Genomic DNA, 27,015 nt, shown 5'->3' with positions numbered 1-27,015 from the left:
TAGTGAGCGTTTGAATATCCTCTATTAATACCACAATGATGATGGATTTTCCTTTGATTAAGTTGAAGACATCTGACATTTTGGCTTTTTTCTTAAAGAACCCATACCTTGGGGAGGCTTTGCCTCTGAAATTGCTTTGACTTTTAAAGGCAATGAGTTATCGCATCAAGTGTCAGAGAGAGAGGATTTAATGCCTCATTAAAACAAGGCATCCTGTGCAGCTAGGATCAGGTAGACAGAGACTAGTTTCTCTATTCATTAGGGTATTTGGCTTATTACAGACTTTCTTGTCACCCCTTATGTTTTTGTACTAACGCAAAGTCTGATTTTCTTCCTAGTGTGAAGACACCTTACTACAGCTCTGGTGTGCTCATTGAGAGCAATGACATTTACACCAAGGTTTATGCCAAATTAGGCCTGATTCTGATATGGAATCAGGAAGATGCACTGATGGTATGTATGATCCAAATCTTCTTTATTGGTATTTCCTGGGTTTAACAGACTACTGTATACTGAACAGAAGTAGAATCTCATGAACTGAACAGAGCTAGAGTGTTAGACTGACTCATCCAACTGACACTCATAGTACCCTATTTTAAAAACACAAAGATCCTTTCTCTGCAGTGTGATAGAGGTAGCAGTATGGCATGCAGATGATCTCACTGGTCTCAAGACAGGGAGAAGAAGCTTTCTGAGAAATAGCTAATGTTTGTGCTATAGCACCCCCACAATCCAATCTGCATTTTCCTTCATTTGTCTTTTAAATGACTGCCATCATCGGCTTTCCTAATTTCTAGCAAGACTTAAATCTTATCCAAGTAGGGAAAAAAAGGAGAAAAAAAAAAAGTCCTGTGTTTTTAATCGAAGATGCTTTCTTTAATCGAAAGAATGCTTTCCTTTTCATCTGTATCACCATGGTGGTTACTGCCATTATTGAAATAGAAGAGCTTCAGTCACTTCTTTCTGTTTTCTGTGTTATTTTTTGCCTCTAACTGTGTGTTTATTAACTATGTTACAAGTTCATTTGCAATAGCCACTTCTCTAAGAGTTTTGGGTTCACCATCACTTCTATAATCTAGCAACTTCCCTTTCGAGTAAACGTATTTGCTTTGGAATGTCTTCCTGCTTCAGATAATTCTTTGCTGTTTTTTCTTTTTCTTTCCATTACCTAGGTGGAGCTGGACAGCAAATTTAATAACCATACATGTGGTCTCTGTGGGGATTACAATGGAGTTCCAATCTACAATGAGTTTATCAATGGAGGTGACTCATCCTACCATACTGACAGTTATCACAGAAGATAGGCTGATAAGCACTGTGCATAGGAGCATCACAGGAGAGCAAATTTCACCTGAGAGATTCCTGTGATTGCCCCAGAATAAACATTATGTTCCAGTGCTGCATTCCTGGTCTAAGGTTATTTTATTCCCGAGGAATAATCATCTTCTTTTCTCTATTGGCCTTCTTTTCTCGTTACCACTTTAAATTTTTAAGCACATTTAGACATAACAGACATAATTCAGAGCAAAGACCTGTGTCTGACAGGCATATATGATACCATAGTAATGGTTTTCCTTGATCAGTAGAGTCCCAGGAATCAGATGCTCCTTGTTGTCAATTTTTGGGGCTCAGCAAGTCCTCTTTGTAATTTTTTCTCATAGTTGCAAGCTACAATTCAATTACATATGGGAATTTACAGAAGATCAGCAAACCCAATGCCATATGTGAAGATCCTGATGAAACTCAGGCTATTCCAAGCTGTAATGGGCATGTGAGTATTCCTACTGGTGAACTCCTCTTGCATGGGCACATGGAGACATCCTTCAGAGTTAGTGTGTGAGCAGCGGGGAAGACTTTGTCCCTTCCAGGGCAGATGGTTTCTTCTTCCTTTCTTGAATAACTGTTGCTGTTCAGAAGACAACAGTTTCTATGACAAGACAGGAAGTGTCTAGAAGCTCAGGCACTTACAAATCTCTTAAATATTATTACTCTTCCTCCTTAGCGTGATGAGTGTGAGAGGTTGCTGACTTCCTCTGCATTTGCTGATTGTCGGTTACGTCTTAATTTGGAAATGTACATCCAAGCCTGCATGCAGGACAAGTGTGCATGTAATGGAAATGAGGACTCCTTCTGCCTCTGCAGCACCATCTCAGAGTATTCTCGCCAGTGTTCGCATGCGGGTGGCCGGCCGGGTGAATGGAGGACACAGTACTTTTGCTGTAAGCAGCTATATAAATTTTACAAAGAAACAAATATTTCATGGATGTAGCACTGTGAAACATTTAAATTAATTCCTTCTTTACAAAAGTATAGGCATATATCATGAATTTCACACCAGCAGTGCAATGAACTACATACCATGCTCTTCTTGGTTTCTTCTTCTATTGCCCTTGTTATTAAGAAATCTTTTTCAGCAAGTAGAAATTCTGTTCCCATTAAAAAACTGTGAGGTCTGATGCTGCAGGTGACTGGGATAATTTGACCTATTCGAAACCAAAAGCAGAAAATAAAAAAAGCAGGGAAAGCAGTTCAGAAACAGAAAAACATGCTTTGCCAGATGGAGTCTGGCTTGGGACACCACTGACTTGAGGGGAGTAGGGGATATCATCTGTGGTTTCTGAGGAATGATGGACTTTACACTCAAATAACTGTTGGTGTCTTTCTCATTCTTTCAGCCAAGACCTGTCCTGACACCATGATCTATAGAGAAAGCAGCTCACCCTGCATGGATACTTGCTCACACTTGGAGATCAGCAGCCTTTGTGAGGAACACTACATGGATGGTTGTTTCTGCCCTGAAGGCAAGTGTTATTCTAGCTATTGTATATGGAACAAAACAAAGAGCTCTGGCAAAGGAGGTCATAGCTAAAATATGAAATGTAGTCAAATAATGTCTTAAAAATTAGTATTGCTACTCATTATATTCCCCCCTAGGGGAACATAATTATAAGGTTTTTTAAAAAGGAGGTCATAATTGATTAATTAATCAATGATTTTATATTTAAATCATATTAATTTAATGACAGGTAATAAATTTGCCTTTTACTTCTCAACAAATGGACTTCTGCTAATATATAGAAAATTATGCTTTTTAAGTTGAATAATTCTGAGACAATGGACATCATTTGCCCAGAGAGTGATAATGAGGGACAGTGAGTGAAATTATCAGACTTACTGCGAACCTTAGGAAAAAAGATTACAATGATAGTCTACAGAGTATGCCAGAAGGACTGAAAATCCAAACATGTAAAATTCTGAGATTGTTCTTGTATACTCATATTAAGCTTTTCATCTGTGTATAGTTATATAAGTGGATAGACTTAGATTTTCAAAGCTGGATAAAGGTGCTTTCCATGTGTCCTATATTTCAAAAAGTAGAAACAGTATTCTTCACAGTTTTGATAATCTCAGCCTCTGCTTTCTGTGTCAAGCTGAGAACATGTCTCCTCTGAGAGTTTCTCCTCAGTGGAAACTGCTTATTTCAGAAAGAGCTGGAATAGGTTACTGTTGTGCTTTACAGGAACTGTGTATGATGATATTACTGAAAAAGGCTGCATACCTGCTAGCCAGTGCCACTGCAAACTCCATGGAAAGGAGTATTCACCTGGAGAAAGCATTACCAATGAATGTGAAGAATGGTAAGGATCATGGTTGTTTATATACCTGTCTTTGAATGATTGTAAATGGGTCTGCGTTTTTCAATCTTCCACTTAGTCACAGGAGACTTCCTGAAAACATTCTGAACTTAACGTTTATGTTGCATGTCTATACAACCAATTTTCTGAAAAGTTTTCTTGTATCTGTGACATACGGCAGAGGGGAAATCTTAAGGAAATGGTCAAAGATACAGTTTTAAAACACCTGGGGATATCTTGCTGTTTGCTAGGTATACAGATGCTTTCAGTGCTCTTAGCTCCTGTAATATCTACAAGCATTTTTTTATTATTTGTCTGTTTATAGCACCTGTGATTCAGGCAGATGGACGTGCAAAGATTTACCCTGTCCAGGCACGTGTTCAGTGGAAGGAGGTTCCCATATTACCACCTTTGATGGGAAGAAATACACCTTCCATGGAGACTGTTATTATGTGTTGGCCAAGGTACTGTGTACTGTAGGGCTTTTCTCTTGTAGATTAAATACCAGTGTCTGTGCACTGATATGTAACAGCTGTGAATTGTTGTTTTATTCAATTTCTATGGGATGAGGGAAGCAGAAATGCTAAAAGCTGTACTGGAAAATTCAGGATGGGCTGTAATAGCCCTAGGGGGAAGTTGGGCATTTACTGCAATGGATGGTTAACTTAGTCAGATAGTAGACTACATATGCTGTCATTATCCAGTGGAGTCCTTCATGGGCAAGAAATCAAAGGATCTCTGGCTGCATGGATAGGTAGACTGCAAAAATTGGCAGTTCTCAGGGTTAGAAGCTCCCAGTCAGATCTGTAATAGCTGTTTCTGTGTCTGAGTGTCAAAGTCAGCTAGGGAAAGGAGCTAGGCAGCTACTTCATCCATCTGTCCCTAACATATCTGGTGCCTGTTCTTCTAGAGAATGACAAAGATCTTGTTGAACTAGAAACCATACCACGGAATTTGTTTGAAAGACATTTCAGGTTCCAGAGCCAGTGCTGAAATGGTGGTCTTAACAGCTAAGTTCTGTAGTAATTGTTATTGCAACTGATGAATTTAGTCTTTGTTTTGGAAATCATCTTGTGAGATTTTTGATTGGACTAACGGACATTTATTTCCCTGTGATTGTAGGGTACTGTAAATGACAGTCATGCTCTCCTGGCAGAGCTGGCTCCCTGTGGCTCCACAGACAGGCAGACCTGTTTGAAGACTGTTGTGCTGTTAGTAGATCACAAAAAAAACGTAAGTGTTCTGTGGGTTCTGCTAGATATGTTGAAAATTAGCATATTTGCCTTACTGTGGAGCAATAACTAATTCTTCTGGAGTTGCTATTGTGGATAGATAAAGCACCTCAGACAGGCTGAAAAACAACTCAGGCTTCTGCCTCAAGAACTCAAAATAGACCTAAACTGAACAGAAGATGAGATTCAAATAAGCTGACGTTTTCCCCTCTTCCCCTCTCTGCTCTGTGCTATGTGATTATTCTCACTGTATTCCAGGCTGGCTGGAATTAAGAGTACCATTCTTCCTCCCTTCACAGTGTTTTACTTTATTCAGATACTATTGTATAGATCTAATTGAGTCTTTTTCAGAAGAGATCCCATCTTTGAATGTTGATACAATCCAACCTTCTTAAATATTTATATTTTCATTCACTTTAGTATTCTGTTTGGTTATGGGAATACCTAGACTATATTTATACATAGTTGTACATACATGTACACATATTTTTCCTCCCGTGTTTCTGGTCTTCCATGTCCTTTCCAGCATAACTAGAACAAAACCAAAGCAAATCAGAAACCCATCATTTTATGTTTCTGTATGTACAGACTAGCATTTTATGAGGAAGTTTAACAAACTGCTTTCTTACCATGCCAGAATCATGCTAAACCATTACATTGAAGCTGTGGCACATGCTTTTATAGGGAATAGGAACTTGCTATAGATCCTGAAGACCAATATTTTCTTTTACTTGCTGAAACCAAAGTGCCCAATATAAATGAGCTTTGCATTTCATTACTGCTATAAATTGTTGTAGGCAGGTGTAAGTGAAACACTGAGTAGCAAAATGAAACCTTACTTGTATCCTACAGGTCTGCTGCCACATTCAATTTTCAGACAGATCCTTCCTTTCAAAGATTATAAGTTCTAGTCACAGTCTAAATGTGCAAAATGTCTCCCCTCTTAATTTTGTTTTTTTATTAGTTCCTTTTCCTCTCAGTACCTGGAACCTCACTGATTCTATTTGCTATTATACAGGTGGTGGTTTTCAGATCAGATGGCAGTGTGTTACTGAATGAGATGACAGTGAACGTGCCTCATGTGTCAGGTAAGGGACATAGCCTGGTGTGTCATGTGTCACACACCTGACTTCTCACGTGGGGGTGTATTTTTTCAGAGGCAAAAGTGGAAGAGAGGCATATGAAATTTGTTCAGATTTTGGAACAATTTGGGGATGGATGTGATTTAGTAGCCGTCACTGAGAATTTCATGGGCACACTGACTCTATACAGTGGATGACTGAAAAAAATATCCCTTCACTTTATTCATACATCTTGAATATAGTTCGACGTATAGCTTGGGAAAGAGGAATTGTCATGGCTTAAATTTAAAGCAGATAACTTAACCTGCCTATGAAAAGGGATATTTAGCACTTTCCAAGTCTGACTACGTGATGTGGGCATGTCCTGGCTTTCAGTCATGGTGAGGCTCAGGCATGTCTACCCCACCCCACCCCACTTCTTCCCCATGCTTTTTTTTTTTCCTGTGGGAAGAAAACCTGGCAGAAGGTAACTGCTGTGTTTTCTGGTCAACCAGGGCAGGAAAGAAGGATGTAATGTGTAGCACCTTCTCATCTTCCCAGCTCACTTGAGACATCAGCATCTTTTTATATACTCAGTGGATTTAAACACTTTCAGAGGCTGACTCAGATCACCTAATTTAGGAGCCTAACTTCTGGTGGAAGGTCACTATCAGACAGCAGCTGTGAGCTCTGGGAGTAACTTTTGAAAGGAATGTAGAACTTCTCTTTATCACTCCTTTTTAGATATGTTCAGGCAGCACACTGACACAGTATGTGTTGCTTCTTATTTACTGGCCTATCTGCAGATAGCAAGTTACTTGCAAGAAAGTAATTCTTTATCTGAAAGGACAAGGATTCATGGGATGATATGTTCACGAATGCTTGCGCAAAAACAATTACAGTGCGTAGCTGAAAGTTTAGAGAAATTAAAGTGCTCTAGTCAACAGAACAGACCATCTAATAAGTAGATTAAATAGATAAATAGAGCATATAATAATAGATTGGCTATAAGAAATTTATTAGCCAGTAGATGTTGGTTTTTTGGACTTTAGCAAAGCTTTTGATACTGTCTCTCAGAGTATCCTTCTGGACAAAATGTCCAGCATACACCTAGACAAGTCCATAATACGTTGAGTGAACAATTGGCTGACAGGTCAGGCTCAAAGAGAATGAGATGAGATTACATCACGCTGGTGGCCAGTCACCAGTGGGGCTCCCCAGGGCTCAATTTTAGGGCCAGCGCTCTTTAATTTTTTTATAAATGGTCTGGATGCAGGAGTTGAATGTACATTAAGTAAGTTTGCTGATGATACTAAATTAGGAGGAGCTATGGAATCCCTCAAGGGTAGAGAGATCTGGACAGACTAGAGAGCTGGGCAATCACTGACCATATGAAATTTAACAAGAGCAAGTGCCGGATTGTGCACCTGAGACAGGGTAATCTTGGTTATACATACAAATTGGGGGATGAGATGCTGGAGAACAGCCCCGCGGAATGAGATCTGGGAGTTTGGGTTGATGACAAGTTGAATATGAGTCAACAGTGTGCCCTGGCAGCCAGAAGGGCCAACTGTATCCTGGGGTGCATCAAGCACAGCATAGCTGGCTGGTTGAGGGAGGTGATTGTCCCACTCTACACTACACTGGTGCAGCCCCACCTCGAGTACTGTGTTCAGTTTTGGGTGCCTCAATATAAGAAGGACGTCAAACTACTGGAGTGTCCAGAGGAGGGCGACCAAGATCGTGAAAGGTCTCGAGGGCAAGACTTGTAATGAGCAGCTGAGGTCACTTGATTTGAAGGCTGAGGGGTGACCTCATCGCAGCCTACAACTTCCTCAAGAGGAGCAGCAGAGGGGGAGGTGCTGATCTCCTCTCTCTGGTGACCAGTGACAGGACACGAGGAAATGGTATGAAGCTGCATCAGGGGAAGTTCAGATTGGACATTAAGAAAAGGTTCTTCACTGAGAGGGTGGTTGGTCACTGGAACAGAGTCCCCAGGGAAGTGGTCGCAGCACCAAGCCTGTTAGAGTGCAAGGAGTGTCTGGACGACGCTCTTAGTCATATGATTCAGTTTTAGGTAGTCCTGCAAGGAGCAGGGATTTGAACTCAATGATCCTTACGGGTCCCTTCCAACTCAAGATATTCTATGATTCTATGATTCTAATTAGGAAGCCTGGTTCCTCCACTATGCTGATTTTGTATGTCGGTTCTGCTGATTTTTCTATAATGGCTTGATTAACTTATGTATAAGCATCTAACATTTTATAGTAGTAGTATTTAGCTATGTATTGGCTTGTAGAGACATGCCTATTACTTATTGTATGCAACAGTGCTGGGATAATACTTTCTCAGAAAAACTCTTGCTCTTCAGATTGCTCAGCATTAACGAGTTAGCACTGAAGCTGTATTGCAGAAAATCTGAATCTGGTTCTGATCCTAGGGATGAGTCATTATAGGTAATCAACTTATTAAGTTAGTGGGGACCAGCATTGTATCTAGATGGCCAGCGCTTTTTAGAGGAAAAATATGATTAATTTGATCCTGATCTCAGAGTTTTCATGGCAGGTGATACCTTGGAATCTAACAAGTGTTTCTTTTTGGGAGCCTATGTGTGTGTTTACGGCACAGTTCATGTTTTGTTTTTCAGCCAGCTTCTCAGTATTCAAGCCATCTTCCTACTACCTTGTTGTACAAACTTCTTTTGGGCTTCAGCTGCAGATCCAGTTGTTTCCAGTCATGCAGCTGTTTGTGACTGTGGATCAATCAGTTCAAGGAAAACTTCAAGGCAAGTGTCTATTCAAATGGGAAGCAAAGCCATGCTGTTCCATAGCTGAAGAGTCATGTATTCTTTACATGAGTGATAATTCGTGCTACTTATTGATTCAAGAGAAGGAAACTAAAAGCAGAAACCAAAAGACAGGAAGAGAATGGACTCAAGCAAACCAGAAATGCATTTTTATTATTTCATATTGAAGTGACCTATCACTCCAGTGCCAGTACATGAATGTTTCTTAGAATATTCCTTACTTTTGTATTCAGTTTAATTTTTAGCTATCCACAAAACCAGGCTTTTGGTGTGTTTTGTGGTTTTAATAGCACCAGAAAGCATAAAAAATGCAGGTTAGGGTGGTGATCTCCTGAGGCAGAGATATCTTAATGAAGATTATTCTTCTCAAGAGGTTAAAGATTTAAAATAGGGCTCCTAAATCTTCAGTACTTATAGTATGCATTAATATTGAGGTGATATAATCAGCTGTATGAATTTCTGTTTCTAATGTTTGTGATCAGTTGTCCCTTTCCCTTTGACCTTTTAGAATGAGAATGAGTAATAATTAGGTAAAATTTTTACCTTCTTTTTCAATAGGTCTTTGTGGAAACTTTAATGGAATGGAAGGCGATGACTTTAAAACAACCAGTGGGCTGGTAGAAGCTACAGGATCTGCCTTTGCTAACACCTGGAAAGCTCAGTCCACCTGTACAGACCAGGTAGAAAAGCTGGAAGACCCCTGCAGTCTCAGCATTGAAAGTGGTAAGCACACTAATAAGTCAGATGGTTGGCTTCTGCCAGAATGACCAGTGTTTGCTGTGTATTACTGCAACAAGCGTGTAAGAGTTGTAGTGTGGCATTGAAGTTTTTTTAGAGGACTGTCAAATTAATAACTAATTTCTGCGAGTATGTATATGTACGAGCAATGATTTCCCATCAAATTGAAGTGAAAGTTTAGGGGGTGATTGTAGAGGAATCCTGAGCTAGAAGATAGGGAAGCAAGGTCGTTAATTTATATTATCTGCAAAGGCAGCTTGTATTTCCTAGTATTATTTATCCCTATATTTACCTTAGCTTTATGGTCCCCAAATGGAAAGGGCTGTCACAATTCCATGTAGACAAGTTGCAGCAGTAAGATAGGATTTTTGATTTTATGATTGCGTGTCCACTGCTAGGTAACTGAATCAGAGAATAGAAATATATGTACAGTGATTGCATGTAGTTTCTCCACTCCCCAAAGTGCACACAGTTCTCTCATTTATATTGTTGCATTGCATTTATGTGACAACATAACTAGACATGGCACAAGGAAGATTAAGTGAATATAATGAATATAATGATATAATTTAATTTTTCTCCTTTTTTGCAGCAAATTATGCTGAGCATTGGTGTTCTTTGCTAAAAAACTCAGAGGGTCCTTTTGCAAGATGTCACTTAATTATTGATCCTTCAGAATACTATAAGGTATTGTAATCTTGCACTCTTTTTAGTATTGCTTTATTTCAGATGGATGACTGTAGACATTTATCATTGTTCAGACATTTCAGACATTACTGAGTAGCTTGCCCATAGGAGTTGGTGAAGTTTTTGCACGATTAACTGAGGCAGTGATTAACTGAGGCATGCATCCAAAGTATCTCCTATGATGAGATTCTTATGGAGTGCTGCTGAAGAAAAAGGTAAATTTGTTCTTCTGGTTTCTTGTGGTTTGCATTTAATGTACATTTTTATTGGATTGGATATTTGAACTGGAAAGAAGATTCAAGAGATACAGGTGTGCAAAGAAAGTTTAAGTCTACCCTTACACATTAGTTGCTATTAAGTCAGAAAAAAAAAAAGGTAAATATTTATTAAGTTTCCTATATTGGTTGGAATGTAACACCAGATAATTTTCATGCCAGAATCTCCATGGTTTCTTTTTCCCCTGTGCTTATCACTGTTGAGTGGTAAGTGAGGCTTACCTGAGCAAAAAAGAAGAAATTCCTAAGTCTTTGCTCATACCTGGAACTCAGTCTGAGCTCGAATTTTGTGAAGGTCTTCATAGGTCTGGTTAGTATTTTGCCATGATAATTTTTAATTTTTATGGATCTCTGCATTTCTAAGTTGTAACTGAGAAAGAATGGTATCAAAATCCTTTAAGAAAGGTGTTTTTAGGAGGCTGGCTACTTTTTAAAGGTTCAAGAGGCTTGGCTTAGGTTAGGATAAGCATCCAAACATTTTCATTGTGTATGAAATGAAGCAGCACTTTCAGTCTCTGGTCTTTGTCCATTCCTTCCATTGTTCTCTGATCATGGGAATTAATAAAAACAACATCAGAAAAAGGACACAGGATATTTCATAGCAACTGAGTTGCAATTCTCCATTGGTGTCCTGTGGGCTTACTGAGCCTTTCATTCTTTTTTCAGAAATGTAAATATGACACCTGCCTCTGTGAAGACAATGAAGAATGCTTGTGTGCCGCCCTGTCCTCTTACTCAAGAGCCTGTGCTTTCAAAGGGATCATACTGGGAGGCTGGAGAAAAAGTGTCTGCAGTAAGTAGTGGAACTGTAATCCCCATGGAATTAATTAACCACGAGAAATAAGCGGGTTCTCTCTGAATTTGGTTGTCAGTGATCTCAATGTTAAGAGATTTGGAGTATCTTAGAACTGTCTAATGGACTTAAAAAGATAATGCTTATAATGTTTACTAAGTCATGTTATATTCTTTAGCTGTCATTTGTTCATGACATTTAAAAGTAGAAAGCAGTATTTTTCACTTCCGCCTTCTTTCCCCAGTTTAAATAATAATGCTATTTCTATCTTTGACTAATGGAATCCCAGCCACCATGGCTTTTACATTGTCTTTGCTTATCAGTGTCTTTGTTTATCATTGTGCTTGCTTTTCATCAACAGTACAGTATTGTTGAGACGATGAGTTTATTATGTTGTGCTCTCTCTCTGATTATCGGTATGTGAAATACAGGTATGAAAGTAGAAACTATTAGTAGCAGTGAAAAAGAAGTCTTCAACTGGTAAACAAAGTTAGCATTACTTGAGACTTATGATATTTTTGTACTTTAATAAAATCTAAGGGAGTATTTTTACCATTACATGCTGCACAGCCAAAGAAACCAAAACGGACATGTCAAGGTTAAATTGTCCATCCTGCATCCCTTATTTATCAGTTTGTTTATTTTTCCTCCAGCTAGTGAAATGTCTGCCTGCCCAGGAAATCAAATCTTCCTTTACAATCTTACAATGTGCCAGCAAACCTGTCGCTCCCTTGCTGATGGTGAAAAGCATTGCTTGCAAGACTTTGCCCCTGTGGATGGCTGTGGCTGCCCGTATAATACATACTTGGATAACCAGGGTACCTGTGTGCCTATCTCCAAGTGCCCATGTTATTACAAGGGATCATACCTGGAACCAGGGGAATATGTCACAAAAGATGGAGAACGTTGGTATGTTTTATTGTGGCTTCTTGTTTGTGGGGATAAAAGCCCTTTTAAAAGTTGCTTATTAGGTGTAAGCTGCTTAGCTTTTTTTGGTGCTTTAATGAACATTTGTGATACGTTTCACAACATCTTCATGCTAAGCAAAGCATCATCCTGTTGCAATGTAATTTATTAATAATTGAGAAGTGCAGCTTTGGAGGTGTAAGTACTGGCCTTCACAGATAAACATTACTCTGAAGCTGCACTGTTAATAGGGCTTTGTTGAGCAGAAGGGTAAAAGGAAGATAAAAGGCCAGCTATACTGTTATGTTGCTGTTTCCTTTTCTGTAAGAGACAGATTGCTTGTGTTTTCCATGGGAGGAAGGTCCCCTTGATATGTATTTACTCTAGTATAGGCTTTTGAAAGCAGCTTTCACAATTCTGGTATTTTTTTATCATGAACTCTGACAGCTGTTGGCTGCATGAATCATCAGTGCAAACTGTGAAATACTTCCTTCTCTGAAGGAAGCATACAAGCCAACAAATTTGCAGCATATGAGTTGAATAGGCATGAAAATACACTGTGTAACCAAACGAAGGCCTTGATTTAAATTATCATTATTATCTGTTTCCTGAGTCATCAAAAAGCATAGTATTAAGGATTAATAGAATAGCTGTCATTCCTTAAAACATAACCTTTCTGTGCATTATGCCTAAAATCTTGCTACACTTATTCTCCAAGTGAAAATTAATGAGTGCGCTTCAATAGAGTTCACCTTGAAACATCAGTAGAAATTATGCAGGACGTCTTTGATAAATTTATACAAACAAATCCTTAGATTTAAATTGAAGACACTGAGCTTACTTTTTTTTTTAATTTCTACTTACTTCACTTCTTTTCTAGTGTTTGCCGAAATGCAAAGGTCCAGTGTACTTCAGTGACAATAAGAATGAAAAGTAAGTGACAGTTTATAAAGTAAAATAAAATAAAAACCATAACCCAACCTCCAAACCCAAACCTACACTTTCCGTTTGAATTCTCCACTTATTTGTTTTGCGTGTTTGTTTTTTCTCTTTATGTGAAAGTTACGCATTTTCACTTTGTTCTGTCTTCACCAAGGCTTTTTTTCATAAGGATAGGCATACCCTGAGATTTCTGACTCAGTAACTACCACCTCTCACACGCATTTCTTTTACGTTTTCTTGATTCATCTAAACCAACAATGTACCTTTCAGGTGCAACAGAATGTTCTTCTAACAAGACGTACTTTGACTGCAATGCATCCCCAAAGTGGACTTTGCAAACGCCTGTACAACTTAGCTGTCATACTCCTCGAACTAATCATGTATGTAATCAATTTTTCTCCATGTCATGTTTTCTTTATTCTGTATTCTTTAAATGACACAGTGCAACACAGAAAACGCAGTTGTAACTAACAGTTTCTTTTTGGTTTAATCTTCCTTTCTTTTCTCCCCAATGATATTACTCCTTTGCCAATTTCACGATGATTCCCCTTATGGTTTCCCTCTCCTTTTTCTTTTTACTGTGTCTTCAGTAGAGTTGTACCTCCCAAGTGAAATACAATTTGGGTTCTTAGACAATCAAAAAAGAAAAGAAAAACATTAGAAACCTAGAAAGAAAAACTTTCTAAAACTAGTCAATATTAGGCTGTTTGGTTATAAATGGAGTTTTTACCAGACTGCTTATGAAGAAGTGGAATTAAAATGCAGTGCTTTTTCATAAAGTAACAATTTCTCCTTATATTCCTTAGTTCCAGGCAGAGTGTATCTCAGGCTGTGTGTGTCCTGAAGGTCTATTTGATGATGGGAAAGGGGTTGTGTTGAGGAGAAGGACTGCCCATGCATTCATAACAACCAGTGGTATTCTCCTGGACAGAAGATAACAGTGAACTGCAACACCTGGTAAATTATAATTTTGTGCTCTCTTCTAGAATATGTTCTATGCAGTAAATTAATACTCATGTCTAGGCTTATGTACTACAGTGGCTGCCATAGCTGCAAGTAGAAACCTTTATTTTCAGGCATACTTTTTGCTCTCTGAGGAAATACAGATTGTACTGAAAATACTGGGGTAATAGCTACCTCTGTTTTCAGTAGGCATCTCTTATTGGGAAAGTGCACTCATTTTTTAAATATAAACACTATCAGATCTAAAAAATGTAGCTGGCCAGAGTTAAAAATCATGTTATAGGCTTAAAAACAGGCTAAACTATTGAAGTCGAAACCTAAGACACTCTGTGACACTGAAATGGGTATTGTGCATGTTATCACATTATATCAGGTAGCTGCTCGGTTTGTTCTGCAGTTTTCCAAACAGCACACTCTTGGTGAGATCTGAAAATTCAACTCTTCTGCTCTCTTCTAGTACCTGCCAAAAAGGGGTTTGGAGCTGCACTGAAGATGTGTGCTATGGGACTTGTATGATATATGGAAGTGGCCATTATATCACCTTTGATGGAAAATTCTATGACTTTGATGGGAGTTGTGAATATGTTGCTACTCAGGTAATGCTCATCAGGAGGGCTGAAATGGCATCTGATTGCCTTGAAGATCTACTTTCCTCTTTGGTTTTGTCATTTCTTATTGCCTGCCATCACTGTTCCTGAGGTATTTACACATTCTGCCAAGATAAATTCTGTATTTTCAGTGCAGACAAGCTGTGTGAATGTGGTTTTTTTTCTGATACAGTGGTCATAAATTGTATGTAACAGGACTATTTTATAGTGAAAGCTAACAGCTCATTATGAGTTGTGAAATAAATCAAAATTCTAAGTTTACAAACCAAAGATATTTATATTTAAAGATATATTCCTCATTTTGTTTTATTTTCTCACTTATTTCCCAGGTTTTGCCACATATGAGACTGTATTAACTGTTTATATGTATGCAGAGATGTATGTGTATATGTACATGCGTCTGTAAAAATATATGTATGTAGGATTTCACATATGAAGCAGCAGTAACAATTTATACATTGTGGAGATTTAAATGATTGTAGTTATTATGAGATTGAACTAAAAATTAAATATTCCACCTAATTTTCTTATGTGCATTTTTTCCTTTTTCAACAGGATTTTTGTGGTGACAAAAATTCCAGTGGCTCGTTCAGTATCATCACAGAGAACGTCCCTTGTGGAACTACAGGAGTCACCTGCTCAAAGGCTATTAAAATGTTTCTAGGGGTGAGTAACAATACTCAGTGAGTATATATCGGTATTCAAGTATTTCAAAGAAAGTAATGCTCCAAAGCCACGTCCCTAAAAGCAGCTATAACAAATAAATGTTAGAGGCCTTATCAAATTAATCTGTAAAAGTGTAGATTATCTGGTACTGAAACCTCTCTCAAACAAAGGTGCTACACCACTTTCTGTCATCTTGGAAAGTCATCCAAGAGTTTGAGCTATTGGTTTCACAATGAGTTGTATTGTTACGAGCATCTAATATTTTATCTCATCATAAAAGTTAGTGTTAAAACATTTCTCTTTTTATCTTTCAGAAAACTGAACTGAAATTGGAGAACAAAGGTTATAAAGAAATTCAGCGAGATATTGGTGATGATGTGCATTATTGGAACAGGACAGTTGGCCTCTACCTCGTTATTGAGGCTAGCAATGGTGTGATGCTTATCTGGGATAAGAAGACTACTGTTTTCATCAAGCTGACCCCTGATTACAAAGTTAGGACCTGTCTGTCTTTTTCTGAAGTAGTAGTATGAATTGATAAATGAGATAAGGAAACATAAATGTTCTTTTATTCTGACTCCGTGTTTAATTCCTATATCCTCTGCACATTGATGATTAGCTTACATTATTACTATCACAGCTTGCAGAGGTGCTACTGGAGTTCCTTACAGTCCATCACAATGCATTGCAGAGGATGCATAGCATATGACTGCAATAAAGCTAAACGTCTAAGGCATTCTGAGTTTGTGAATATTAAGAGCCAAGCATCCGAAGTAATTTAGGGCATGCAAACTGACTGTACATGCACTTGGAAACCTGCATGGAATCTCAGCCCTGAGTTAAAATCAGACTCTCTATGCAATGTATGGAGATGGTTCTGATTTCTGAAAATCAGCATGCTGAATTATAGACTACTGAATTCATTGGGCTGAATGAGGAGGTGTGGGGTTGTATAAACAGAGACATACTGTTGCTTGAAGGGGCTGATGTACCTTAAATAGCACTACCAAAAATTCACTATTGTGAGCAAGTTGCTAAATTCTTTTGAGAACAATGAGTCCCTGTCCATTTTTTCCATGGATAAAGAAATGGTGCTCATTGTGTTAGAAGCTTTTAATAAAAACAGTTTTGAGCAGAATGAAATTCCCTCAGGCTTATATTAATAGCTGAGTTATGATAAAGTGAGAAGAATAGAAAATAAATTAATTCTTCTCAGCTGAAAGAGGCTTAGCCACTCTTTAGTGTTATAAGTTGGACGAAGGGCCGCCACAGAGACATGGAAATACACTAGATATAATTGGTTTCAAGGAGGGAAGACATGGCAGCTGAATAGTTTGCTGAGTACACAGACAAATGAAGTTTAATTTCTGTACAAATGATTTGAAAGTAAAGATGAAAATACGACATTTACAAAGAGAGTCAGTTGTCCTTTTTAATGTTAATGTTTTGCTCTTACTTTACTCGAGTCTGTTTCTCACTTCCATGGTATATTTAAAAGCTGTGGATATATTAATTTTCTTTTCCAGGGCAAAGTGTGTGGTCTATGTGGCAACTTTGATGACAAGTCTAACAATGACTTTACAACAAGGAGTGGGCTGCAGGAGACTAATGCTCTAAAGTTTGGGAATTCCTGGAAACAGTCTTCCATGTGCTCAGATGTCACACAAGAGATTAAGCCCTGTGATGTGAAACCGCATCGGAAGTCCTGGGCAGAGAAAGAATGCAGCATCATCCGGAGTGAAGTCTTTAAAATTTGCCACTCCAAGGTTTGTAGAGGGCAGTAAGTGATGGGACAGCACAGTGCATTTCTGTTACTGCAGAAGCAGAGAGACCATCAGAAATGAATGAAGAGATGGTTAAATAGAATGATCTTCAATTAAGTCTTCAGTACAGCTACAGGTGTCAGCACATTTCAGCTAGCCTTAGTCAAAGTAGTTTGAGTATCCGTGGCAATGGGACTGTGTCAGTAGTGGTGCCAGCCCCAGCTGTACAAGCCCATATTCATCACCACAGTTTCACTGCTACTGCTGTGCCAGCTAGCTTCATAAATCTAGCCTGAACAGGTCTGTATGTGCTGCAGTTGCACTGTCTCTTGTTGAGAGACTATCAATAGTATAAGTTCTGAAAGGCCTTGCGATCATCACACTCGTCTTCTGACAGAAATGCATACTATACTTGAAAGGTGGCTGTTGAAGAGACCACTGATCCTTGTAATATTCAACCCACAGAAGGGATCTTCTTGGAAACCACTGACATCACGCAGTTTAGACAGGCTTAGCTGCTAGTACTGTGCCTCCAAATTGTCATAACATGCACTATGTCAGGCCCACAGCATCCAGAGCACAGTGCACAGAGAGCACTCCTATTTGTTTCTTGTCTCTTTCCTGAAGTATGGTAATATTAACAACAGTTTGTTCTTAACTCACAGTGGAAAAGTCACAAAAAATTATTAATTTAATTAACTTAGTATGTGTTTCTATGTTGATTCCTTCAGCAGCTAAAATCCAGTCTAAGTTTCTCCTCTTGCAGTCCCAAGCAAAAAAGTGGAAATGTTTTGCTAATGTGTCATTGGATAAACTCCAGACACTGGCAAGCACAAAATTCTCTGCTTCATGTTTGCTGTGAAGTGCAGCCTTTCTGATATTGCTCACCACTTGGTTGGCAAAGCTTACTGGAAGATAGGACTTCCTTGGCATCAATCGAACTTGGTTTTGAGAGCAGTAAAATGGAACTCCATTAGAAAATGTGGGCACTGCCAAGGACTCTTATTTTATTTTTTCAGTCATAGCAAATTATGAAGGTACTATATTACTTTAAGTCTGTTATTATCCAAAATACGTTAAGCAGCTTCAAGCCTATAATGTTTGTTTGTGATTTGGTAGTTCTTAGAAACTGTCTCATTCCTGCTCGGCTCAATTCCCATATCTCAAGAGATTTCTCAAGCTTACTAGTTTGAAAACTAATTTGAAGATGAACTGGGGCATCATTTCTTTCCCCAACAGGTGGACCCAATTCCTTTCTACGAAGCTTGCGTTCATGATGCCTGTTCTTGTGACAGTGGTGGAGATTGTGAGTGCTTCTGTTCTGCAGTTGCTGCATATGCTCAAGAATGTACCAAGGCTCAGGCCTGTGTTTTCTGGAGAACTCCTGATATATGTCGTGAGTAACAGTTAAACACAACTGTGTCTTTCTGGCTGCTGTCAGAAAGCCTATCAAATAAATCATTAATACTATCACTGTAAGGTCATGCTGGCTATGCAATGCAATTTATTTTTGCAGCATATCGGGAACAAACAGAACTATTAAATTTGTATATTTCAATTATCTTTTATTCAGCCTGGCTTTTGCTTTTTCTTTTTCTTTTTCTTTTTCTTTTTCTTTTTCTTTTTCTTTTCTTTTTCTTTTTCTTTTTCTTTTTCTTTTTCTTTTTCTTTTCTTTTGCTTTTGCTTGTGCTTTTCCTTTTCCTTTTCCTTTTCCTTTTCCTTTTCCTTTTTCTTCCCTCTCCTCTCCTCTCCTCTCCTCTCCTCTCCTCTCCTCTCCTCTCCTCTCCTCTCCTCTCCTCTCCTCTCCTCTCCTCTCCTCTCCTCTCCTCTCCTCTCCTCTCCTTTTTTTTTTCCTATTAAGGCTAGGTTTCAAGTCATCCTTCCATTTTGCTTGATAATTGGTGAACTGCAACTCCTGTTATCTTTCTCCTCTCTCATTTTTTCAAATTATTCAGAATTTGATTTTAGCAAAAGTATATAGAAGTACTCCTGTGTAGATGAACCTAGTCAGTATTGAGTATATGAAGCAGTGTCCATTTGTGGTGCTAATGCTCATACCAATATGTCATAAAATAATGTAAAATAATATTTAAATTAATATTTCCTCCAAAAGCGCTCAAATCAAAATTTTGAGATTCTAAGTGGCAGAAATGTAAATTTTTTTAATTTTAAAAATTCATTCTGATTCGGAATTAAGGTTAGTTGTAGTTTTTAAGTGTAAGAAGTCAGTGAAACAGAAGTTATAAGTTTCAGTCAGCTCTGATATATAAGTTTATAAAAGCTCCTTCCTCTGTCCATAGTCATCTAAGCTGAGTTCTGTTTTAAGTTGTATCCATACCGTCTCATATGTTTGCTCTTGGCCTGCTGGAGGTGACTCTCAGCCCACGTGATACAGCAAGGTAGAACTATTTTGAATATACTGCAAGAGTTTTTAGGAGTTTGCAGGTAGCTAGGGAAGAAAAATGCTCTCAGAAATTTACCCTTAATTTTAAATTAAAATGGACACTAATTCTTTAATTTTTTGTGATTTGAATCAAACATTTTTACCCTGCAACCTGAGTTTAATATGAAAATCTTGGGCCCCAGAGTTTTGACCCCAAATTTTGATGTACCCCATGTTTAAGTATAGTAGAAGAAAGTCTAGGTCCTATACCTCAAGAGAAATTTTGCTGGCTTAACATGTAGGTTCATTTAGCTTGTACCTTTAAAGATCTGATCAGAGCTGCATTCTGGCAATCATGTTTTTAATCAGCTTCTCTTTTTTTCTCATCAGCGATATTTTGTGACTACTACAACCCTCGTAATGAGTGTGACTGGCACTATGAGCCTTGTGGCAGTAATATCATGACCTGCAGGATGATTAATAATGTCAGCACCAACTTTTCAGTACCATACCTGGAAGGTAGTAAATTCCTTACCGTTTTTGTATTTTACTTCATATAACTTTCTCCAGGAATCATCTAATGAATATGGAATAGTCAGTCAGCTTGACGAGATGTTCCTAAATCTGTTATGTTGAATTTGTCTCCACTCTTACATAAATGTTTCCTATAATGTAATTTATTATTTATTAACATCAGTGGGTGATAGTTGCATTGCTGTCAGCCATAAAACTAGGTCTCTTCTTGGATAATATCCTGAAACATGCAAGATTATTCCACCATTGTTATTTTGCATCCCATCCTAAGGGCATTTCAAGAGAAGGAAAACATTTTACATGGCAAAGAAGTAAGTTACAGATAGTTGGGGGTTTTTAACCTTATCATTCTTTATGCATCAGATCCATCTTGACTTTATTAGATTAATATGCAGCATCTTCCTATCTTTACAATTGAAAATATCTTTGATATCAGACACACTGGTGCTGCTATATATTGGATTCTTAACAGAGACCACAAAATGTTGTCTGAGGGCTACTGGGGACTACCTCCATTTTTAGTGTATTTCATTTATAAATGTATTAGTAGGTGAAAGTCCTTGTGCTTGATAACTGAAGATGAATTTCACGTTATGGGGACTGCAATGATCCAAGAATGTGAATGACTTTACAAATATCTTCTGGTTTACCACATGATAAAGTTGGAGAAAACAGCCACAGTTTTGGCCATACAGTCTTTTTGATCTGGACTGGAAGCAGTTACCTCCAGTTTAGGGATTGGAAAGAAATGCCCAGAGTTTGACTTTGTTATTTTAATCCTTGAACTGCTGGTAACAAAACAAAAAAACCCCCAAACCCATAACCAAAATATATATTAAAAAAAAAGTAAAAAAAAAGTTAACTATGTTTTGAAATGGATTGTCTTAGATTAATAGGAAGATTTGGAAAGTGTCAGAAGGCAGATTATTATATATCCAATTATCTTTCTAAATTTTTTTTTTTTTAATCTTCATTGGAAATATAGAGCACACTAGGACATCTTTAGTCCAGTCTGGCAGTGTGAAGTGACTTTTAAGTACCCGTTAATTACATGGTCATTCAGTTTATAGGATATTTAGAACTCCAGTGCAGTATAAAGAAGTCTTTATGTAATTAAGAATTGGATTTTATGAGAGTTTGTTTGGAAGCAGGACACAATAATTTTTTAAAAGTGTATTTACATGAAAAATGCAATGAGAATTGACAGACAATTAAACCCGTGCAGGTGGGGTGTGCGTCACTGGCGAAGGGTATGGAAAAATACAGATAAATTATCTGTTTGGGGTGGAGATACCTGGTCTATTAAAGGCACATAAACAAGGTCTAGTGTTCCAATAAATGTAGTGAAAAACCTGTTTGTTAATGAATCCACTTCCATATTCTTCACAAAAGTATTATTGATATAGTGATCACATTTCAATATCTGTAGAAAAAGCAGGATGTTTCTTTCTCTTAAAATTACTAGCTGCCCATAGAAATTTCTATAAATTTGGGGTTTCTCCAAGATCTTGAACTAGGAAAAAACAACTTCCCTAGTTTTCATGACTAAACTCTTATTTAATCCTCCTCACCCCAGTATTATCAATGAGACTTGTCTGATTTAAGTCTTTTGGAAAGACCAGTTGTCCAAGGATTAATTTGAATTGGAAATTTTCGATTCCTTTCACTATGCTTGATTCAGTGAGAATCATTTACCTTCAGAAGGTATCCTATCATTGAATTAACTCTTCACACTTTTTCTTCGTCCTGTATACTGTTCTACTTGTCATCAACAGGTTGCTACCCCAGATGCCCTAAGGACAAGCCTATTTATAATGAAGAGACAAAGGAATGTGTGCCTGAAGATCAATGTTGGTGTTACATCAATGGAATTTATGTTCCCCCTGGGAACGAAATAGCCACAGAAGAGAACTGTACAAAATGGTATATAAAACATGCAGAAACAATTGCAGTAGTTCAGGAAAGAATTTATGTATGCTGAGCCCCTCATTTACTTTACTGGGCCTCAAGCAAATAGACATGCAACTTCAACTGAAGAGCTGGCATATTCTAGCATTTATCTATACAAATCAGAGGAACAATGCCATTTATTCCAGTTGAGACTTAAACTCAAAAAATGCTGCACTTCTTAAAATATGTATAGATTCTAAACTTTTCATTCATAATTTTCCAAAGCCATCATAACCCAGATTTCAGGTTGATAGTGTCATTATAATAAGTGTATTCATTAAATATACTCTTCGAAGTGTCATGAATTATATGATGGCGTGAAACCTAGGTGTGTCTCTAGAACAACCTTTTGATTCTCATTGCTCTTTGGGAAGAGAGGGGCTACTCTACCTTGCACTCTCACTTAAAACTGGGATTTCAAAATCACTGTAATCTGAAAAGATCTGTACTAGCCCTGAAAGAGATAGTTAAGTCCTAACTGCTCATTCCTAGGGCCTTACTAATGATAGCACTGACATCTATGACTCCACATGGTGACCAGAGACAAAAAAACCCTGATCTAGCTGTGAGATCACTGCTCTGAAAAACAGTTATTATTGCACTATTGCAACTTGCAACACAAAGCGGTTCATGATAGTTTTAAGATATTGTACTTAAAGAATGAAAGTGATGACTTAGTTTGAATGAAATAATGATAGACAATATTGGAATATATTACACCCAGAAAAATATCCAGTAGTATGAATGAAGATAAGTGACAAATTTCTATGTTTCTGTGCTTTTGGCTCTGCTAACGGGTGCCATAAAACATCTGCAACATTTTAATTTTTGAAAATATTGCTTTTAGTGTCTGTGGCCCTTCAGGATCCATACAGTGTACACCAATCCTAGGTAAATAACGTTTCTTTTTTTCTACAAATAAAAAGAAAAAAATGCATAGAACTGCTACGTCTGTCTCTACAAAAGACTTAGTACTGATTTGGAATAATTCTTTCCAGTGAAAGTGAAAGTTATGGCCAAAGAAAATTGGGCAGCACTTTTGTTGAACCTTGCTGTTAGTAATTCTTGTTCAACCTTTGTCATGTCCCTTTATTCTTTCTCCCCATCTCCCATATCCAAACTAATGGATTTCACTACAAGAGTTTGCCCTCCCAGAACATGTAGTATTATAGAAAAGTGTCAGATGATAGATAGTAAATTGCAGTTGTTATTTCTCTCAGAACATTTTGAAACCTGGTTTGTAAGTCTGTTCTTCTCAGCATTTTATGCAGGGCTTTATTAAATATGTTTTAATGTTCCTCTAAATGTAAAGATAAATTAGTGCAATGTATTAGATCTAAGCTCCAGGTATAGCTCTGAAAGGAGCACACATGACTCATGTAAATGCTTACTTGTCCATAAGTATTTTGCCTTTGTCTCTTACCTGGTAGTAGAAACATTGCACAGTAAAGATCTTTCTTACAGGGTGTCCTTGTGTCATCAATGGAACGAGTTATGAAGTGGGTGAAACTGTGGCACAAATACAGGATGGAAATATATGTATAACATACATTTGTGCAGAAAATGGTTCTATAGTTGTTGGAAGTACTTATCCTTGTCTGACATCTACTTCACCTACAACCATTTCAACCTCCTTTCCTACCAGTACTCTTACCACCACAGGTAAATCTTCAATAAAGTGCATCTAAAAATTATTTTCTTTAAGGAAAATACTTTAAAGATAGAATGTACAAGTATATGGGCTTATAGTTGACACAAATAGAGCGATACTTATGAATAGTTTTATCAGACTACACTAAGAAAGATTTTTAACACTTTGAGTTGATTTACTTCTCATGGAAGAAATTGTAACTGCAAATGTACAGGGTGCCTTCCTAATTCTGAAAAACATGTTAGCATCTCAATATCCTGCTGGGATAGTAGAAATTGTCTCAGTAGTCTCAGCAAAAAAACATAATTAGGATATTTAAAACTACTATTATATTTTTTTCTAAAGCTTGCAGATGATGGAGTAATCTTTTTTTTCTGTTTCAGTTACCACTACAAGTCCTCCAGTAATTACAAGTAAGTTTTAAATAGAAAACTAAGTTGTTAAAAAATGTCAAAGGAACATTTAAAGGAAGAGTAAATTAAAGATGGCACTACAGAAAAATATATTTAAAACAAAAATAAATAATTTTTTAAAATTGCAAAAGTGTGATAAATATAGAGAGAAGAAAGACCTTTAAAGGCTTCAGCTCGGTGATTTTATTTTGATGTGAAGCTTCCTGTTGAAAAACCTGGTAATATAGAACCAATTTTAGAACTCTTTACTCTTGCAAAAATTACAAGTTGCAATGCATTGTTCTAGTCCTTAATGGAATAGAATACAAAATTAATCTTCTCAGAATGTTCTTTGTAAGCTCAGATGCTGAATCTCTCTCTTTTCTTGCAGCTCCATGCTTTGGATTAATCTGTAATTGGACTGAGTGGTTTGATGTTAGTAAACCTGAAGAAGATGGCGGTGACTATGAAACCTACGATGCAATAAGAAATGAACATGGAAACAAAATATGTAAAGCTCCTGAAAAAATTGAATGCAGGGCTAAAGATAACCCCGATGTGAGTTTAGAGGAACTTAGCCAGAAAGTAGAGTGTAATGTTACATATGGACTAATCTGTAAAAATGAGGAGCAAGATGCAACTATGTGGCAACTTTGCTATAATTATGAAATCAGGGTAAACTGTTGTGAGCGGCGTGAAATTTCTTGTGAGACTCCGAGTACGCTGAGTCCAACACCAACTACAACTTCAACCACCACCAGCACGACAGTACGCATCACCACTACAGCCAGGCAGCCAACAGCAATTACCACCACACCCATACCCACCCCAACCATCACAAGCGAATTCACACCATCAGTCACCACCCCAGTAACTTCAACCTCTTCAGGTATTTAGCAGACCAATACTCTCTGCTCTTGCTTTGCCACAGGAGAAATAAAGGGCTGTCATCTACTAAAGGCATGTCATCTCCACAGCAGATACTGATCTGGCAGGACGTCTTACTTATGCTGGTTTGGAGCTCTGTCCTTCTGCTGGAAAGAAGATTCTCAGAAGGACCTTTTGCGTGAGATTAGAATAGGCCTTGATTTAGAGTACCATCATATTAGGCATTGTCTGGTGGGGCTGTGCAGAATTCCTTCCCTTTCTCCTCCTGCTTTCCCGCTGTGCTAACGTTTGCCTGTGGTTATAGATCTAGGAAGGAAGGATTCCCCTGGCAGGCTTTCGGGAACATTTTCACTCTGCAGGCTGCCACTTGGTGTGGACTGTGGTCTTTGGTTGCTGAGATCCACTAGTACTCTGTGAACCTCTTCATCAGGCTGACATTGCACCACAGGGAAATAACATGACAATCAGGCAGGAACATATTCCTGTGCATGCTTCCTTCTCAGACCACAGCTTCCCCTCTCAGTTCTTACTCCATGAGATGGGAAGGTGTTCTAAGCAATAAGGCAGAGATAGAAAGCCTCACAGAGCCTTACTCCTCCTCATGTCTTACCTATTGGTAGGTATTTTTGATTTAGTGACAAGCACATTACAGCAACATGCCTAGTCTCTTTGCTAGGAAAGGATTGTCATGACCCTGCCAGTGCACTGATTTGCAACTAGTCTGCTTTCTGTGGCCAGAAAGGAACGCCTAGTGATACAGGCCTTTACTGTGATAAAAGTGGGCTGCCAGCTATAGATTTGTGGCAGCTGCCTAACGCATAACTTCTGTTCAGTGCATATCGCGTCCCACTCATGCATGTTGCACCTTTGTCTGTTTTCTCTGTCCTTGCTGTTTCTCACAGCCCCACCTTCATCCACAACGAGCACAGTGTCCTCTCCACCCATATCGACAACCACTCCCACGCCAACGCCAACGCCATCGGAGCCTCCCAGCACACCGCCACCACCACGATCCCCCCAGCAGCACAACCAGCACACCCTGCGACAACGATGACTGTCCTAGCACACCAGCACCCACCCCAACTCCGAAAGTACTTCCCACACCAACAATAATCACCAACCTCGCTGCCTCCGACTTCAGAAGCAATAAGTAATTCTCTGCTGCGTTTCGTTTGTTGCCTTGCTATGGAGAATCAAGGTCTTGCAGCTTAACGTGTTCTTAATTTTTTCTCTGAAGTGTAGTTGATTTATTTCCAAACAATCGTGAATCATAGATATTTGTTTGAAACTTTTAAAGTCTTTTAGTCCAACCCCATCCTGCTATGGGCGGGGACATCTTTCACTACATCAGGTTGCTCAGAGCCCCATTCAACCTGACCTTGAACGCTTCCAATGATTGGGCATCCACAACTTCTCTGGGAAACCTGTTCCAGTGTCTCACCACCCTCATCACAAAAAATTTCTTCCTTATGTCCAAGCTAAACCTGCCCTCTTTCAGTTTAAGACCGTTGCCCCTTGTCCTGTACCTCAAGGCTTGGTAAAACCTGTCTCTCTGTCTTTCTTCTAAGCCCCCCTTATATACTGAAAGGCCGCAAGAAGCTGTCCCCGGAGCCTTCTCTTCTCCCGGCTGAACAACGCCAACTCTCTTAGCCTCTTTTCACAGGGGAGGTGTTCTAGCCCTCTGATCATTTTTGTGGCCTTCCTCTGGACCCGCTCCAACAGTTTCATGTCTTTCCTTGTACTGGGGACCCCAGAGCTGGATGTAGTACTCCAGGTGGGGTCTCACAAGAGTGGAGTAGAGTGGGTCCTGTAATGAGCTCCCCATTTAGGAGGAGAGTGCACAACACGTTTCTGGTTCTCGGTTCCATTCCTTTGGTTATTGGGAACATTAGGAGTTTTTTCATCCTTGTGCCTCTGCCCAGCTTAGACAGATACTGAGCTGATGGGAAATCTTGCTTTTGCTGCTGTTGGACCTCGTCCTTCAGCTGGAGAGAATGTACTCAGTGGGACCCATGGTGTGGGACGGGAGTGGGCTTGGTTTTGTGGCACCGTCATTTCAGGCGCCGGTTTGGGCGCAGCTGTGCAGACTTTCTTCCCTTTCTTCTCTTGCGTTGCCTCTGTGGCCGTTGCTGCCACTCACC

General features: G+C 38.5%; 1 protein-coding gene across 1 annotated transcript in view; it reads left to right on the top strand.

The window, feature by feature from the left end:
• MUC2 (mucin 2, oligomeric mucus/gel-forming) overlaps positions 1-27,015 on the top strand; it is a 60,940-nt gene that overhangs the window by 4,151 nt on the left and 29,774 nt on the right. The window contains 31 exon segments of the mRNA XM_050897030.1: positions 339-453; positions 1,173-1,263; positions 1,662-1,771; positions 2,003-2,219; positions 2,676-2,801; positions 3,521-3,638; positions 3,961-4,099; positions 4,758-4,868; positions 5,886-5,955; positions 8,576-8,713; positions 9,293-9,457; positions 10,065-10,159; positions 11,101-11,231; positions 11,885-12,136; positions 13,014-13,066; positions 13,346-13,455; positions 13,882-13,939; positions 13,942-14,032; positions 14,496-14,634; positions 15,202-15,312; positions 15,627-15,806; positions 16,839-17,078; positions 18,315-18,471; positions 19,850-19,978; positions 21,769-21,916; positions 22,791-22,834; positions 23,408-23,605; positions 23,978-24,007; positions 24,378-24,875; positions 25,617-25,625; positions 25,777-25,849. Coding sequence (XP_050752987.1) covers positions 339-453; positions 1,173-1,263; positions 1,662-1,771; positions 2,003-2,219; positions 2,676-2,801; positions 3,521-3,638; positions 3,961-4,099; positions 4,758-4,868; positions 5,886-5,955; positions 8,576-8,713; positions 9,293-9,457; positions 10,065-10,159; positions 11,101-11,231; positions 11,885-12,136; positions 13,014-13,066; positions 13,346-13,455; positions 13,882-13,939; positions 13,942-14,032; positions 14,496-14,634; positions 15,202-15,312; positions 15,627-15,806; positions 16,839-17,078; positions 18,315-18,471; positions 19,850-19,978; positions 21,769-21,916; positions 22,791-22,834; positions 23,408-23,605; positions 23,978-24,007; positions 24,378-24,875; positions 25,617-25,625; positions 25,777-25,849 — 4,146 coding nt within the window.

This window comes from Gymnogyps californianus, chromosome 5, assembly GCF_018139145.2.
Source record: "Gymnogyps californianus isolate 813 chromosome 5, ASM1813914v2, whole genome shotgun sequence".
Lineage (NCBI taxonomy): Eukaryota > Metazoa > Chordata > Aves > Accipitriformes > Cathartidae > Gymnogyps > Gymnogyps californianus.
Note: the sequence above shows the minus strand (reverse complement) of the source record. Positions and strands in the feature narration are given on the sequence as shown.